Source organism: Phyllostomus discolor, chromosome X (genome assembly GCF_004126475.2).
Source record: "Phyllostomus discolor isolate MPI-MPIP mPhyDis1 chromosome X, mPhyDis1.pri.v3, whole genome shotgun sequence".
NCBI classification, from domain to species: Eukaryota; Metazoa; Chordata; class Mammalia; order Chiroptera; family Phyllostomidae; genus Phyllostomus; species Phyllostomus discolor.
The window spans coordinates 31737264-31755367 of NC_050198.1; the positions used below are offsets into that span (position 1 = coordinate 31737264).

Below are 18104 nucleotides of genomic sequence, written 5' to 3' on the forward strand. Positions count from 1 at the left end.
AGGCACAGGCAACTTAGTGCAGGCTGTAGGATGACTTAACCTCAACTCGCAGCAGCTTCCTTCCCCAACCCACCCCTCACTTCTCTCGCTCCAATAGGTCATCACTTTAATACTAACTAGGAGAATCCAGAAGTAAACTACCCAAACAACCAAATCGCGACAGGGGAAGGCGGGGCCTAAGTAGGCACCTGCGCACTAGCTGAAGTAAGGCAAAATGCCCGACTTTGGGGGCGGGGCTTCTGGCTACTGTACTGTATACGCACGCGCAGAGGCGACCTCCCCTCTGCCAGGTGGGAGGGGCGGTGACAGGGGTTGCTAGGGTCGCGTAGCGCCCTTTGCGCCTGCGCTCGGGCGCAAGGTGGGGCTGCGGGCGCCTCACAAGGGGTGCGCGCGGAGGTAGGGGGCAGCTGTCACCTGTCACCCTAAAGGGGGTGGTGGCGGCGGGATGGCGACGGCCCCTGGGTCTTCGGACTTGGCCGGCTCCGGAGCGCCCTCACCTGGCGGGGGAGTCCAAGCGGCGGCGGCTGAGGAGGAGGAGCGAGAGGTGGTACGGGTTCGAGTCAAGGTGAGGTTCGCTGACGCTCAACCAGACTGCCCGGGGCTATCTTGGAAGGAGAAGGTGGTGGCTGTCCTAGGATGGAGGGCGGGACCTGAGATTTGGGGTGTTGCCTTGGGGGCGAGGCTTGAGGGCCTAGTGATGGTGGCAGGGATTGGAGTAAGGTGGAGCTGGGAATGTGGGGCAAGGCTGGAAGGCGTGGAGACGAAAATGGAGGGGTAGGGGCCTATGGAGTTGAATGAGTGGAGATTATAGGTAGAGAAGAGAGGCTATAGGGTTGGAGGAGGGGGCTTAATAGTTGAGGAGTGAGGCCCTGAGCAATGGGGGGTGGGTGATGTGTGAAAAGGAGGCACCGAAGTCAGTTAACATGTATTGAGAGTACACTTTTGTGCAAGTCTCCACCTGGATGAACTGACATGACAGTTCGTGGGGGAGACGAACAGCTACATAAATGAGATGCTGTGGACACTGGCGAATGTCATGAGGAAATAATAAAAAAGGTTCTGAACTAGGGTGTTACTTTACCCAAGGTTGTATAGGGAAATTCCCAGAGAGGTACTGAAGAAGCAGAGACCGGAATTAAAAGGAGTCAGCATGTGCCTATGGGGGGGGATGAGTGTTCTAGGTAGAGGGAATAGCAAGGGCAAAGGCTGGGAGGTGTGGATTAGCTCGGCATATGCCCTTAGGTTCCCTTATTGCTGGAGCCAAGAGAGTGAGGGGAAGAGTGGATGAAGGTGAATCACAGAGGTGAGAGAGGGGAGATTGTGAAGGGCCTTTGATGTGTACTCTTAGTAAGAAAGCTGTTAGCCCTGGCTGGTGTACCTCAGTGGATTGAGTGCAGGCCTGTGAACCAGTGTTGCTGGTTCAATTCCCAGTCAGGACACATGCCTGGGTTGCAGGCCAGGTCCTTAGTAGAGGGCACATGAGAGGCAACCACACATTGATGTCTCTCTCCCTCTCTTTCTCCTTCCCTTCCCCTCTCTCTAAAAATAAATAAATAAAATTTAAAAAGAGAAAGCTGTTACACCTAGTTCCAGCAAGCAGTGATGGTGACTCAGACTAGGGTGGTGGCACTGGTGGTGTTAAGAAAAAAGTAGATTCTGGAGAGGAGTAAGTGCATCTCTTCAGTGTACTAGAGAAAGCTCTAAGGTAGAGGTTTGAATGTTCAGAAAAGAGATGATACCTGAGCTGAGTGAACCATTTGAAGAAAGTGGGAAGGACCCCCAAGAGAACAGAATCAGCACAAGCAAAGGCCTGAAACCAAGGGTGCATTCCAAGTAACTTTCAGCAGCTTAGTAGTACCAGCATGTAAAGTTATAAAAGCTGACAGGAGACAGGCTGGCTACGGTCCTATAGGCCCACCTGTTGGGGACCCTTTCAAGATATTTAAGCAGGGAAAATAGGGGAAGGGTCATCAAGGAACATGTATGAAGGGCACATGGACAATGCCAAAGTGGGTAGGATCGAGGGTGGGAAGTGAGGATGGGTGGGGTAGGGAGAGGTAGTGGGGGAGAAATGGAGACAACTGTACTTGACCAGCAATTTATCAAAAGATATTGAAGCCGGGAAGTGTTGTAGCTTGATGTACTAGATTAGTTGCAGCATGTGGGACTGATTTAATAAAAGTCAGACTGGACATGATGATCCTGGCAACCATTGTTGAGGGGATATAGAAAAAGGACTGAGTGCCTGGACTATTGTAATAGCCCCCTCCTCACTAGACTGCTGCAGTCTCCCTTGCCCTCCACTCTGTTCTAGACAGAGCAGCCAGAAGGATCCTGTAAATCTTAAGTCAAGTACATCCTTCCTTTCTCAGAACCCTCCCAATGCTCCCACCTCACTCAAAGCAAAAACTTAAGTCCTCACCATTGTCTAGAATGCCCACCTTGATATGCCACTTCTCTGACCTTGCCTCCTACTGCTCACTCTACTTCAGCATGATGATATGCCCCTGATAGCCTACCCCATGTCTTCTCTCCTCAGAAATGTGAGAACTTCTTGCCACCTGAGTTCCGTTCTTTTGCTGTTGACCCCCAGATCACCTCACTTGATGTGTTACAGCACATCCTCATCCGAGCATTTGACTTGAATGGGTGAGTAATAGGATGCTGGTGATCCACCAGTGGGCAACCTACCTCAAAAGCAATTGTTTGGATTTCTGTTGTTGTTGTTTGGTAGGTTATTTGTTTGTTTTATTATCGTAAATAAACCCACAGTGAACAGCCATATATGTGTATCTTGGAGGCTTTGAGGAAATCTAGTCATGGATTAAAGGGTGTATGCTTTTTATTTTTTAAATTTTTCCAAAGATTTTATTTATTTATTTATTTATTTGTTTATTTATTTATTTATTTTAGAGATTGGAAGGGAGGGAGAAAGAGAGGGAGAGAAATGTCGACGCGTAAGAGAAATATCTATTGGTTGCCTCTCATATGCCCCCAACTGGGGACCTTGCCCACAACTCAGGCAAGTGCCCTGACCAGAAACCAAACCAGTAACCACCCCCACCCCATCCAGTTCACAGGCTGGCACTCAGTCCACTGAGTCACACCAGCCAGGGTGGGTCTGTGCTTTTTAAAATTTCAATTAATTGGCCCTGGTTGGTGTGGGTCAATGGATTGTGTACTGGCCTGTGAACCAAAGGGTTGACAGTTTGATTCTCAGCCAGGGCACATGCTTGGGTTGCCAGCCAGGTCCCCAGTAGGGGGCATGCAAGGGGCAACCACACATTGATGTTTCTCTCCCTGATGTTTCTCTTTCTGTTCCTCTCTGTCTAAAAATAAATAAAAAGTCTTTAAAAAATTTCAATGGATGGTTCCAAAATGCTCTCCAGACAGGTTTTATCAATTTACAATCTCACCAGCAGCATATAAAATATGTTTCCCTGACACCCTCATAAACGCTGGTTATTAGAAAACACTGGAAATTTTGCCAACCTGATGAAAAAGTGGTGTCCCTCAGGGGCAAGTGTGATGGCTATTTTGTTGTGGTTATTTTGGAGGAATACATGCACATGGTAACAAAACTTAAAAGAGTACAAAAGTGATGGGTATTGGATGTTTCCATGGTTACAGTAGTCATCACATGACACACCTCTTTGCATAGTTACACAAGTGTATCTGAAGAACAAATTTCTAGTTATTATTTGACCTTTTTTTCTTAAACATCTTTTGTTGTGAAAAATGACAATCATACAGATTGCTTTTTTATGCAGAAACAAGACTGCTTTCTTTCCACTTCTATCCTTCAACTACCCTGTCACCCTCCCTAGAAGGTACCAACATTTTACCAGTTTCCAATGTGTCCTCCAGATATAAGCAAGTGTGTGTCTGTTTCTGTTTGTGTAACAAAGATGAACAACCTGCTCACAATCCTTAGCATAATACCTAGCATATAGTAAATAGTTGTCAACACCATCTACCACCCCTTGATTCTTTTGAAAACTGTCCCTGAGGCCTCCAGGGCAACTGGGGCACTGAGAGCTGCCACACCTCTCACGAGCAGGAAGAAGAACTTTGGCATCAGCTACCTGGGCCGGGATCGGCTGGGGCAGGAAGCTTACCTCTCACTCCTATCTGACTGGGATCTCAGCACGGCTTTCGCCACTGCCTCCAAACCTTACCTGCAGCTGCGTGTAGACATTCGGCCCACTGAGGACAGTGAGTACCCAGTGTCCTTCACAGAATTGCTCTGGGACCTACCTACCATGTCCCCATATGATGACTCTACCCCTTGCAGTACCCTCCTTCACATCAGGCTAGGGAGCAAAGTAGCCTAGTTCCAAGTCTTGGCTTGGCCACTTTTCTTTACCTGTAGACTTAATGGTATCTTAGGGCTATCGGGAGGATTAAACAGGGAAATTTATGTAAAATACCTGTAATAGTGCATGGCTGCATAGTGAATACTCAAAAAGTATTAGCTCTAATAACAATAATTACCATTTTATATTTACCATGGTAGCATATAATCTAGTAATATACAATTATATAATGCAATATAACAATAGAGCTACTGATTGTATGTTTCAGTTATGATAATATGTAAATATAACAATGCTGATTATAGTAATGATAGTTGTATTTATTCATTCACTCATCTTATACTCATCCATTTGTTTGTATTCTTTTTTAATATCAATACATTATAGTTTCTATGATTTTTAAAATTTTTATTGTACTTTTTTACAATTTGTATTATTTTTTATCTTTTTAATTTTTTAGATTTTATTTATTTATTTTTAGAGGGAACTGGAGAAAGGGAAGAAGAGAAACATCAATATGTGGTTACCTCTCACGTGCCCCCTACTGGGGACCTGTCCTGCAACCCAGGCATGTGCCCTGACTGGGAATCCAGCCAGCGACCCTTTGTTTCGCAGGCTGGGACTCAATCCACTGAGCCACACCAGCCAGGCCTGTATTCTTGTTTTTTAAAGATTTGTTTACTTATTTTTAGAGAGAGGGGAAGGGAGGGTGAAAAAGAGGGAGAGAAACATCGATGTGCAAGAGATACATCATCAGTTGCCTCTCCCCCATCCCCAACTGGGGACCTGGCCTGCAACCCAGGCATGTGCCTTGATGGGGAATCAAACCAGCAACCTTTTGGTTAGCAAGTGGGCACTCAATCCACTGAGCCACACAAGCCAAGATGATTTGTTTGTATTCTTGTTCACTCATTCATTTGTTCCCTTGATCTCTCAGCTACTTGTTTTCTCATATTTATTCCCCCACTCTTGCCTGTGCTGGTCCCTCAGAACACACAGATTCACTTCAAAATTATATGTATACACACAGAGAGAATGAAATTAAGCAAATATGCCAAAATTGTCAATAGTTAGATGAGCTAAATGAAGGATGTATGGATGTTCAATGTATTCATTTTTTTAACTTTATTATAGATTTGAAATTCTTTAAAATAAAAAAAATTGTGGATTGAAAGACATGGTTCCCAGCCTTAGGGAGCTCCTGTGGCCATTTGGGGTGACTGAAGCATTTTATTGACATCATAATAACATATAAATAGCTAATGTGTTGAGTGCTTGGGGCCATTTTACACACAATAGTTATTTATTGGATTGTCAAGACAATCTACAGGGTAGGGCCAATTGTTATCTCCATATTATAGATGAGGCCACTGAGGCTCAGAAAGGAGACAGAACTCATCCAAGTCACACAGTAAGTGGGGGAGCAGGATTTGAACCCAGGTGGAGATTGGAATGACGCCTCAGTCTTTGCTCATAACCATTTGACTGTACAAAATTTTGCCCTTGTTAAGATTGGCAGCCTTGAGAAAAGAGAGATAGGAGAAAGACAGAGGTAGAGAGTGAAACAGGAGTCAGAGAAAGATGGCGACAGAGACAGACAGAGAAACAAATGGAAAAAGACAGGTAGCCAGAGGTACAGGAACCTCTGCCCCTGAGCAGCCCTATGTGCTTTACTCATGCACTTAACTTATTCTTCAAGCCTTGCCTTCCTCCCTTGTAAAATAGACAGTGTAGTGCTACTTCAGCAAAGAAATTAAGTCTGCTCAGCTAATAAATACATGAAGAAAATTTCAACTGGGTAAGAACTGAGAGGAATGTAAATAAAGCAGGGAGACAAATTTTTTTAAAGAGAATCAACTTTCTGGTTATCAATGAGTCCATTCTTTTCCTCCTGTTGTCTTATTTACCAAATTCCTTCACCTATACAGGCTTGTTTCTAAATTCCTGATTTTCCAACCTTGATCTCTGTTAAATCCTAAACCAGTTCCACGTTGTTTTAATCACATAACTTTATGGTATATTTAGTGATTTCCTTTCTAAATTTTTTTCTTGATAATTCTGTGTACCTACTGTTCTTTTCACTTAATAGAATTAGCCCTGGCTGGTGTGGCTCAGTGAATTAAGGGCCAGCCTGTGAACCAAAGGGCCACCTGTTTGATTCCCAGTCAGGGCACACGGCTGGGTTGTAGGCCAGATCCCCAGCATGGGGTACGTGAGAGGCAACCACACATTGATGTTTCTCTCCCTCTCTTTCTCCCTCCCTTCCCCTCTCTCTAAAAATAAATAACTAAATAAAATCTTAAAAAATAAAATAAAAATTCCAGATAGTCAATTATGCCAGCATGATTTTCATTGTTATTCTATTACAGTTGTCCCAATTTTTTCCCTTTGCTCTCCTCTGCCCATCCCACCCCCCACTCCCAAGGTCAATCCCCACACCATTGTCCATGTCCATGTGTCATTTATACATGTTCTTTGACTAGTCCCTTCCCCTTCTTTCCACCATTATCCCCCTCTCACCTCCCCTGTGGCCACTGTCAGTCTGTTCCATGATTCCATGCCTCAGGTTCTATTTTGCTCATTTGTTTATTTTGTTCATTAGATTCCTCATAAGTGAGATTACATGGTATTTGTCTTTCACTGATGGCTTATTTCACTTAGCATAATATTCTCTGTTCCATCCACACTGTCACAAAAAGTAGGAACTCCTTCCTTCTGCTGTGTAGTACTCCATTGTGTAAATGTACCACAGTTTTTGGGGGTTTTTTTTTTTTTTTGATCCACTCATTTACTGATGGGCACTTAGGCTGTTTCTAGCACTTGGCTATTGTAAATAGCACTGCTATGAACACAGGGGTGCATAAGTTTTTCTGAATTGGTGTCTCAGGATTCTTAGTGTATATTCTCAGTAGTGGAATCACTGAGTCAAAAGGCAGTTCCATTTTTAATTTTTTGAGGAAATTCCATACTGTTTTCCACAGTGGCTGCACCAGTCTGCATTCCCACCAACAGTGTAGTAGGGTTCCCTTTTCTCCACATCTTCACTTGCACTTGTTTGTTGATTTATTAATGGTGGCCATTGTGACAGGAGTGAGGCGACAACTCATTGTAGTTTTAATTTGCATCTCTCTGATGGCTAGTGATGTTGAGCATCTTTTCATATGTCTACGGCCATCTGCACGTCATCCTTACAGAAGTGTCTATTCACATCATTTGCCCATTTTTAAATTGGATTGTTTGTCTTGCTGGTGTTGAGTCATATGAGTTCTTGACACTTTGGAGATTAAACCCTTGTCCAATGTATCATTGGCAAATAGGTTCTCCCATATGGTCAATTACCTTTTTTTTTTAAAGATTTTATTTATTTATTTTTAGAGAGGGAAGGGAGGGAGATAGAGAGAGAGAGAGAAACATCAATGTGCGGTTGCTGGGGGTCATGGCCTGCAACCCAGGAATGTACCCTGGCTGGGAATCGAACCTGGGACACTCAATTACCTTTTTATTTTGAGGATGGTTTCTATTTTTTAAAAAAGATTTTATTTATTTATTTTTAGAGAGGGAAGGGAGGGAGATAGAGAGAGAGAGAGAAACATCAATGTGCGGTTGCTGGGGGTCATGGCCTGCAACCCAGGAATGTACCCTGGCTGGGAATCGAACCTGGGACACTCAATTACCTTTTTATTTTGAGGATGGTTTCTATTTTTTAAAAAATATTTTATTTATTTATTTTTAGAGAGAGGGGAAGTGAAGGAGAAAGAGAAGGAGAGAAACATCAATGTGTGGTTGCCTCTTCTGTGCCCCCACCCAGGGACCTGGCCCACAACCCAGGCATGTGCCCTGACTGGGAATTGAACCAGCAACCCTTTGGTCTGCAGGCCAGCACTCAATCCACTGAGCCACACCAGCTAAGGCCATTTCCATATAAATTTTTAGAGTATTTGTTCTAGATCAATGAAACATGCCATTGGTATTTTAATAGGAATTGCACTGAATCTCTAGATTGCTTTGGGTAGTACTGACATTTTAATGATGTTAATTCTTACAGTCCATAAACAGGATATATGCTTCCATTTATTTGTATCTTCCTCAATTTCTTTCTTCCATGTTCTATAGTTTTCTGAGTGCAGGTCTTTTACCTCCTTAGAAAAATTTATTCCTAGGTACTTTATTTTGATTGTTGCTATAGTAAATGGGATGTTTTTCCTAATTTCTATTTCTTATAATTCATTGTTGCTGTACAAAAATACCATTGATTTCTGAATATTGGCTTTATATCCCACTACTTTGCCAAATTCACTTATTAGGCCGAGTAGTTGTTTGGTGGAGTCTATAGGGTTTTCTATGTATACTATCATGCCATCCACAAATAATGACAGTTTTACTTTCTCCTTCTCTGTTTGGATGCCTTTTATTTCTTTTTCTTGTCTGATTGCTGTGGCTAGAACTTCCAGTACTATGTTGAATGAGAGCAGTGGAAGTGGACATCCTTGTCTTGTTCTTGATCTTAAGGGAAAAGCTTTTAGTTTTTGCCCGTTGACTATGGTTCTGGCAGAAGGTTTCTCATATATGGCCTTTATTATGTTGAGGAATGCTCTCTCTATTCCCACTTTGCTGAGTGTTTTCTTCATAAATCGGTGCTGGATTTTATCAAATGTTTTTTTTCTGCATCTATTGATATAATCATGTGGTTTTTGTCCTTCATTTTGTTTATGTGATGTATTACATTTATTGATTTGCAAATATTGTACCAACCTTGAGTCCCTGGGATGAATCCCATTTAATTATGGTGTATGATCTTTTTAATGTATTACTGGATCCAGATTACCAATATTTTGTTGAGGATTTTAGCATCTATGTTTATCATAGATATGGCCTGTTTCTTTCTTTGTTGTGTCTTTACCTGCTTTTGGAATTAGGGTAATACTGGCCTTGTAAAAAGAGTTTTGGATTCTTTCCTCTTTTTGAATTTTTTTGGAGTAATTTGAGAATAGGGGTTAGTTCTTCTTTGAATGTTTGGTAAAATTCTCCTATGAAGCCATCCAGTCCAGGGCTTTTGTGTGCCAGAAGGGTTGTTTTTTTTTTTTTTTTTTTCTTTTCTTTTTAGATTTTATTTATTCATTTTTAGAGAGAGTGAAAGAGAAGGAGAAAAAGGGGAAAGAAATATCAACATGTGGTTGCCTCTCACATGCCCCATACTGGGGACCTGGCCTGCAATCCAGGCATCTGCCCCAGTCAGGCATCGAACTGGTGACCCTTTGATTTGCAGTCCACACTCAATCCACTGAGCTACACCAGCCAGGGCTGCCAGGAGTTTTTTTATTACTACTTCAATTTTGCCAGTTGTTATTGGTCTATTCAGGCTTTCTGCTTCTTCTTGATTCAGTTTTGGAAGACTGTATGTTTCTAGAAATGTATACATTTCATACAGGTTGTCCAATTTCTTGGCATATAAATTGTTCATAGTAATTTCCTACAACCCCTTGTATTTCTGTGGTATCAGTTGTTACTTCTCTTTCATTTCTGATTTATTTGGGTCTTCTCTCTCTTTTTCTTGATGAGTCTGGTTAGAGGCTTGTCAGTTTTATTCTTTTCAAAGAACCATTTCCTGTATTCATTGATCTGTTGAATTGTATTTTTTTTAGTCTCTATGTCATTTAATTTTGCTCTGATCTTGATTATTTCCTTCCTTTCACTCACTCTAGGCTTTGTTTTTTGTTGTTCCTCCAGTTCTTTTAGATGTAGGGTTAGGTTGTTTATTTGAGATTTTTCTATATTTTTTAGGTAGGCCTGTATTGCTATGACTTCCCTGGACTGCCTTTGTTGTGTCCCATAGGTTTTGGACTGTTGTGTGTTCATTCTCATTTGTTTCCAGAAACTTTTTGATTTCTTCCTTGATTTCATTGTTAACCTATTCATTGTTTAATAACATGTTATTCAGTCTCCATGTATTTGAATGATTTTGAGTTTTTTCCTTGAGGTTGGTTTCTAGTTTCAAGCCATTATGGTCTGAGAAGATGATTGATATGATTTCAATTTTCTTGAATTTGTTGAGGCTTGTTTTGTGCCCTACCATGTCATCTGTCTTTGAGAATGATCCATGTGCACTTGAGAAGAATGTATATTTTGCTTCTTTGGGGTGAAATGCTCTGTAAATATCAATTAAGTCCATTTGATCTAGGCTGTCATTCAGTGCCACAATATCGTTGTTGATTTTTTGTTTGGAAGATCTATCTATTGTTGACAGTACGGTGTTAAAATCCCCTATGATGACTGTATTGTTGTTGATCTCTTTCTTGAAGTCCTCCAAGATTTTCCTTATGTACTTAGGCTCTCCTGTGTTGGGTACATATATGTTTACAAGAGTTATATCCTCTTGTTGGATATCTCCCTTAAGTATTATGTAGTGACCTTCTTCATTTCTTGTTATGGCCTTTGTTTTGAAGTCTGTTTCATCTGATATAAGTATTGCCACCCCAGCTTTTTTTCTCCTGTCCATTTGCTTGGAATATTTGTTTCCAGCCCTTCACTTTCAGTCTGTGTAGGTCTTTTGTTCTGAGGTGGGTCTCTTGTAGATAGCATATGTGTGGGTCATGTTTTCTTATCTATTCAGCTACCCTATATTTTTTGATTGGAGCATTTAATCCATTTAAATTTAAGGTTATTATTGATAGGTATTTATTCATTGCTACCAGCATTGGTTTTTAAATTGATTTGAGAAAGAAAGAGAGAGAAACTTCAATTTATTGTTCTACTTATTTATGCATTCATTGGTTGCTTCTCATATGTGCCCTGACCAGAGATCGAACCTGCAACCTTGGCATATCTGGATGATGCTCTAACCAACTGGGCTACCTGGTCAAGGCATGCCAGCATCTTTTTTAAAAATATATGTTTATTGATTAGAGAGAAAGGAAAGAAAAGACAGAAAGAGAGAGAGAAACATTGATTGGTTGCCTCCCACCATGCCCCAGCTGGTTCTCAAACCCACAAGCTAGATATCTGCTGTGACCAGGGATAGAACCCCCAACCTTTTGGTGTACAGGACAACACTCTAACCAACTGAGCCACACTGGCAAGTGTGCAGACATCTTTTTAAAATAACTACCTTTTCTATGGTGACTTGAAATGCTACTTTTGTGAATGTTGAGCTTCCATGTACACTTGGAATTAACATGTACTTCTAGGCTTTCTATTGCATTCCACCAATTGGCTCTCTTTGTTTATTGCATGCTAACATCATATTTTTATCAAAATGCTTTTGTGGTAAATTTTAATAAGGCAAGCTTTGCCATCCTCCCACTATTCTTTTTCTTGGCTCTTCTTTTTCTTAACTATTCTTAAATATGAATTCTTCCATATGAACCTTAAAATAGTTTTATCCATGTCTATAGAAAACTCCATTAGATTTCTGATTAGCATTGCACAGCATTTACATATTAATTTAGGGTTTGGGAAGCTTGATAATTTTATGATGAGGAAATGCATTACATATAGCATATATTATATAATACTGCAAACAGGGCCTGAGGTCACACCCTATAATGAAACACTTGGGTGTTTCTTCAGGAAAATGTGTGCATATTCACACTTAGTGGGGTTACATAAAGACTATGTATAGTCTCGTGTTAGTTCAGATCAGGTTTTGCCACTAGATGAGTTTGTACTTGTAGAAATCCTTTACCCATTTTATTAATGGGCTCTTTCTTTTTAAAATCAATATAGATTTTCTGTAATGTTTTTGGCCTCAAGTGATGCTTTTTTCTGACATTCATATTGCTGTTCTTGCTTTCTGTTTGTATTTTCCAGGTACAATATCCCTTCAGGTTTCTTCAGTTTTCATCTTTTCTCTGTCACCTAGTTTTGGGTATATGTCTCATAAAAATCCCATAGCTGGATTTATGCTTTTTTACACAATTGGCAGTGACATCTTTACAACACTTTTCCACTCCAGTGTTCCCCACCCTCCCTAGCCCTCAAAATGGAAGCTTTGGCTTTGGAACACTTCTACTTGTAATTCTTCCTCTGATCCCTAACCTTTAACTTCTGGGTTTTTTTTTTTTTTTTTAAGATTTTATCTATGTATCTCTAGAGAGGGAAGGGAGGGAGAGAGAGAGAGAGGGAGAGGGAGAGAGAGAGAGAGAAACATCAATGTGTGGCTGCTGGGGGCCATGGCCCGCAACCCAGGCATGTACCCTGGCTGGGAATTGAACCTGGGACACTTTGGTTCCCAGCCCGCGTACAATCCACTGAGCTACGCCAGCCAGGGCTAACTTCTGGGTTTTTTTAAGACAGTAATTTTTGTTTCTTTTTAAATTCCAGGCTATCACTATCTTTTCTTTATAGTTGGTTACTTATGTTTCAGGAATGCTAAAGTAACACTTAAGATTACAAACTCCCAATCACAGTGTCTCTTTCAGCTTATGTTTAACTATATATGTTACAAACTTTTGGCCCATCACCCTTTACCCTTCCTTTGCCTTCCCTACCTTAAGCCCTTGTAATTGTTTCCTTAGAGAACTTCTTTGTTCTCTTCCAATAAGATACATGGGTTAGATGTACTCTAGTGATCAAAAATGTCTTTCTTTGGCCTCCATAGATATGTACTGTTTTGGCTGGGCATGGAGCCCTTGGATCTTAGGCCTTTCTTCTCAGTGTTCCATAGGTACTGCGAGCTACTGTCTTCTTGCTTCCGGAGTTGTGGAACAGAAGTCCATCACCATTCTGACCTTCTTTCTGTTGTAAGCAGCCTCATCCTTGTCTTTGGAAGCTGGCAAGAGTTTTTCTTCCTTCTTGGAATTTGGGCACTTCACCAGCATCTGGATAGAGTCAGAGGAGGCCTGCTGTATGTGTTGTTTGTTAAATAATGCTATCTAAGATTTGGTGAGTCATTTCTTCATCTCATGGACCTTCTCCTTCATGCCTGTACAATTATACTGTCTCCTCCTGATCCCTGTTTCCCCCTTGCATTTCCCAGTATTTGTGTATTAGGTCTCCAGGTCTCTCGACTTTTTCACTCAAATCATGATGAAGCTTTAGCTCTGTGCCTTGAAGGGGGTTTTCTAGGTCTTTCAAACCATTATTTTGACCTTCTTCATTTTACCTGTTCAGTAGTATGACCTCCATTTTATCTGTTGTGTTTTAATGCTCTCATTAATGTTATAGAAAGACCACTCTGGCAGCTGTCGGGAGAGTGGAAAGGGGTAAAGAGGAAGCAGGGACTGGTTAGGTGACAGTTTCAGGTGAGAGATATGGTGGCTCAGACAGGGTGACAAGGTACAAATGAGAGAGGTGGTAGAATTAAAGTATGTCCTGCAGGCAGAAGCCATGGGACTTAGCAAAGGTTTGGCCCTGGGAGTTGAGAAAGCGGGAGATGGCGAGGATGTCTCTCAAGTTTCTGGCTTAAGCAACTGAACAGATAGAGACACTGTTAACTCACATGAGGAACAGAGGAGGAAGTCATGTCTAGATGAATTCCCAGGCTCCCCTTTTAGACCCCTTAGGTTTACAGTCCACTGTGAGACATCCAAGGAGGGGCAGTGCCATCCAAATGCGGCCTAGGGTTTGCTTCCCCTTTAGCTCTGAGGGACAATGTACAGTGAACTCCATGGACATGTTGCTTAGGGATGGCACTTGCCTACAAGTGACAATACATTATACAAATCCAAGTTGATTTGTTTCCCATAACAGAGTTTGAAAACCACTGGATCTTGCTGTTGTTTTGCCCACCACAGCACATTTGAGGTGGAAGAAAGGATGCAAACAGGTTTAAAGATGAGAGAGAAGGGACAGACTTCTGCTGATGTTCCAAGGGCCAGAACTGGAGAAAGTCAAGCATAGCATTGTTTCCTCTGTCTAACATACACAACACACCTATTCCAAAAGTATTTTTTCTAAAATCTACATGGGCTCTGGACTAAGGCAAATAAGGTTCAGATCCCAGCCCACCATTGCTTAGCTGTAGAATCTTGGCCATTTACTAATTGTCCTAACCCTTTTGTCATTGTCTATAAAAATGAGAATGATCATGGTAAATTATATTGTTTGTGGGAGAAAAACTAGCATGAATATAGGCCTGGCTGGTGTGGCTCAGTAGATGAGCACTGGCCTGCAAACCAAAGGGTTGCTGGTTCGATTCCCAGTCAGGGCACATGCCTGGGTTGTGGGCCAGGTCCCCAGTGTGGGGCACATAAGAAGCAACCACACATTAATGTCTCTCTCCCTTTGTTTCTCTCTTCCTTCCCCTCTGTCTAAAAATAAATAAATAAAATCTTTTTTAAAAGAGTATGAATAGTTTTCAAAAACTAGCATGAATATAGATTAATAGTTTGGAAACTCCAGCTTTGGACCTGGGCTTCATTTTTTGGTTTGTTCACTCCCTACCTGTAGGGCTTTGGACAACTATCTAGTCCTGACTATGCCTGCTTTCTCATAGAAATTGGCAGTAATAATAGTGCCTAATTTATAGGGTGGATGTAAATATAAAATAAGCTAATATTTGCAAGGGCTCAGAACACCTCCTGGCACTTAGCACTATGGCAATATTGTCTAATATTCTTATTGTATATATCAAAAGCTAAGACCTTTTCACAGTACCTGGTGCATAGTAAATATTACTTTTAGAATCTGCCCAGCAATTTTGTGAGACAGTTACCTAATATAAAAGATGGTCTAATAGAAAAACAGTTATGTATGGCTCTGTTTTTTTTATGATTTAGATGACATGGGAAGAGAAAGTGGGAGTCACTCATTGTCTTATGGTAGCCTGGCGTTGGTAGGAGAGGAACCGTGCCTGGAGGACTGGAGTTCTCATCCCCATTCTCACGTTGTTTCATTCCGTGTGTCCAGGCCCACTGCTGGAAGACTGGGACATAATCAGCCCAAAGGATGTCATTGGCTCCGATGTGCTGCTGGCTGAGAAACGGTCGTCACTGACAACGGCTGCCCTGCCCTTCACTCAGTCCATCCTCTCTCAGGTGGTTTCAGGGACCCCGGGGCCCTGCTGTGGTTGTAGGGCAGGAACTACCTGGCTCCCCTCATTCTGAGCCTACTGGTTGGCACCATCCCTAACCTGCCCAACTGACAAGTGGTCTCCCTCCCTCCTTCACAGGTGGGCCGCACCTTGTCTAAGGTCCAGCAGGTGCTAAGTTGGTCATATGGGGAGGATGTCAAGCCCTTCAAGCCACCCCTGAGCGATGCTGAGTTCCACACATACCTGAACCACGAGGGCCAGCTCTCCCGCCCTGAGGAGTTGCGCCTGCGGATTTACCATGGAGGTGTTGAGCCCTCCCTGCGAAAGGTGAGCTTCCTTGGCCACTCATTGGGCCCATCGCTCCTGCAGACATGAGTAATTCATGAGACACCTGCAGTGGACCACATAGTAATGGAATGGAGTGGTGATGGTTCAGTATAGCAAGCTCTCCTTTACCAGGGGCTAGGAGTCAGAAGTGAAAGGCAGATCTTTCTGAAGGAGGACAAAGGTCCAGGGCAGGTGGGTAGGTGGTGATAGATATACCCTGGGATGTGGTGGCTCATCTGTAGAACTCTAGCCTCGTCCTTTTTGTCCCTGGCCAGGTGGTGTGGCGATACCTGCTGAATGTGTACCCAGACGGGCTGACAGGCCGTGAACGGATGGACTACATGAAACGCAAGAGTCGGGAGTATGAGCAGCTTAAGAGTGAGTGGGCTCAGCGAGCAAGTCCTGAGGACCTGGAATTCATCCGCAGCACTGTCCTTAAGGATGTGCTGCGTACCGACCGGGCCCACCCCTACTATGCGGGGCCTGAGGATGGCCCACACCTGCGGGCACTGCACGACCTGCTCACCACCTATGCCGTTACCCACCCACAGGTGTCCTACTGCCAGGGCATGAGTGACCTTGCCTCACCCATCCTTGCTGTCATGGACCATGAAGGCCATGCCTTTGTCTGCTTTTGTGGCATCATGAAGCGCCTAGCCGCAAACTTCCATCCTGATGGCCGTGCCATGGCCACCAAGTTTGCCCACCTCAAGCTGCTGCTGCGACATGCTGACCCTGACTTCTACCAGTATCTGCAAGAAGCTGGTGCTGATGATCTCTTCTTCTGTTACCGCTGGCTGCTGCTCGAGCTCAAGCGCGAGTTCGCCTTTGATGATGCCCTCCGCATGCTTGAGGTCACCTGGAGTTCATTGCCCCCAGATCCTCCTGAACATGAGGTAGAGCTTGTTGGACCCCCCAGCCAAGGGGCAGAAACTGGCTTCGGTAGCCACAGGGGGCGGCCCGTACGACAGAGGCACATGTTAAGGCCTGCCGGTGGGGGAGGCAGTGCTTTTGAAGATGCAGTTGACCACTTGGCCATGACCAGCCAGGGGCCTGGTGGTGGGGGGCGTCTCCTGAGACAGGCCAGTCTGGATGACCTCCAGCAACTCAGGGATAACACCGGACCCAAGAGGGACCCCCTGGTCCAGATGCCCCATCCCATTTCCCTCATCAGCTCCAAGTCCCTTTCCGAGCCTTTGCTCAACTCCTCAGACCCACTGCTCTCCTCCTCTTCCCGCCCTGATTCCCCATCCTCATCATCTCCTCCATCCTCCCAGGAGGCCTCTCCTGCTGGTGATGCAGCTATAGGATCCCCCTTGATACCAGAGGTGGGCTCCCCACAAGACCCTGGGAAGTCCCTGCCACCCCAACACCCATTGGGCTTGCCCCCACCCCAGGAGTTTGGCCGGGGGAACCCATTCATGCTGTTCCTCTGCCTCGCCATCCTGCTGGAGCACCGTGACCACATCATGCGCAATGGGCTGGATTACAACGAGCTGGCCATGCACTTTGACCGACTCGTGCGAAAACACCACCTGGGGCGCGTCCTACGCAGGGCCAAGGCTCTCTTCGCTGATTACCTGCAGTCTGAGGTGTGGGACTCAGAGGAGGGAGCTGAGGCCACAGCCTCATCTTGATTAGGCTCCCTCCGGCCCACCATCAGCCCCACCACATCTCCATTCTTTGCCATGAGGGCCTCCACATGAGACCCCACCTCCCTGCCTGTCAGCCCTAGATCTGTTGGAGTGTGAGAGCCTCTCTCTGCAGGTCTGAGAGTACGGGGCTCTACTTCAGCACTGTCCCATTGAGACTACAGCCTCTTTTCTGTTTTTGTTGCTTTGTTTTTAACAACTGTAATTTGCACACATGAAGGTCACTGTGGTCTATTTATTTCTCTGTCCTCTTTCTGGTTTTTGTTGTAAGTGGCATTCTCAGGGTCTTTTTACATGATGGAGCTGAAATAGTTCACTTGGTGGAGGGCAGGTCATGCAGTGCCTCCTTCCCCAGTGGTGGAAGAGTGGATGCTGAGAATTGGTTCTAAAAGGTGAGCCCGGGGCAAGGACTGCTTGAGGAAGCCTTGAGGCTGTTGTGCGGTACATATGTCTGACTGTATGGATCTGGATTGTGGTTGTGAATGCATGTTTTCAGGACAGGCACCTGAATGAGGAATGACAGAGATCCAGGCTCGAAAAGGGCAAGATTTATACAAAGACTAAGGAGTATGGCTACTTAGAGAGAAACATTGGGCCAGCCACCTCTAGCTTTCCACACGGCATTGGTTCCAGGATCCAGACCCTTCCTTATGAGTCTTCTGCAGTGGTGCTGGCAGTCCTAGGCAGGGGTTTAAGGCTCCTATCTTGTTACCTGCTATAGGGCTAGCTTGAGGGACTGGAGCCTTGCCATGCCTAGGGCCCTAAGCCCTAAACTGGATTTCCAGCTCATGGGTACCTTTCTTAACTGTTTCACTAATACATACCTTTTATTTTCCTTCT

The 18104-nt window shown here is 43.8% G+C and overlaps 1 protein-coding gene across 4 annotated transcripts; it reads left to right on the top strand.

Moving 5' to 3' along the window:
• The first annotated feature begins 261 nt into the window (after window positions 1-261).
• Window positions 262-17483, top strand: TBC1D25 (TBC1 domain family member 25). Of its 4 annotated transcripts, XM_036016468.1 has the most exons (7): window positions 292-565; window positions 2540-2649; window positions 4061-4215; window positions 15162-15289; window positions 15424-15612; window positions 15888-16508; window positions 16890-17483. In XM_036016468.1, the coding sequence occupies exons 1-7, from the start codon at window positions 446-448 to the stop codon at window positions 17247-17249; spliced, it is 1683 nt and encodes a 560-aa protein (XP_035872361.1). In that variant the 5' UTR covers window positions 292-445; the 3' UTR covers window positions 17250-17483. The 4 variants fall into 4 exon arrangements, with proteins under 4 accessions (XP_028378861.1, XP_035872361.1, XP_035872360.1 ...); XM_028523060.2 differs by having other exon boundaries at window positions 262-565; window positions 15888-17483; XM_036016467.1 differs by lacking the exon at window positions 292-565 and adding an exon at window positions 3771-3877 and having other exon boundaries at window positions 15888-17483.
• Window positions 17484-18104: the final 621 nt, after the last annotated feature.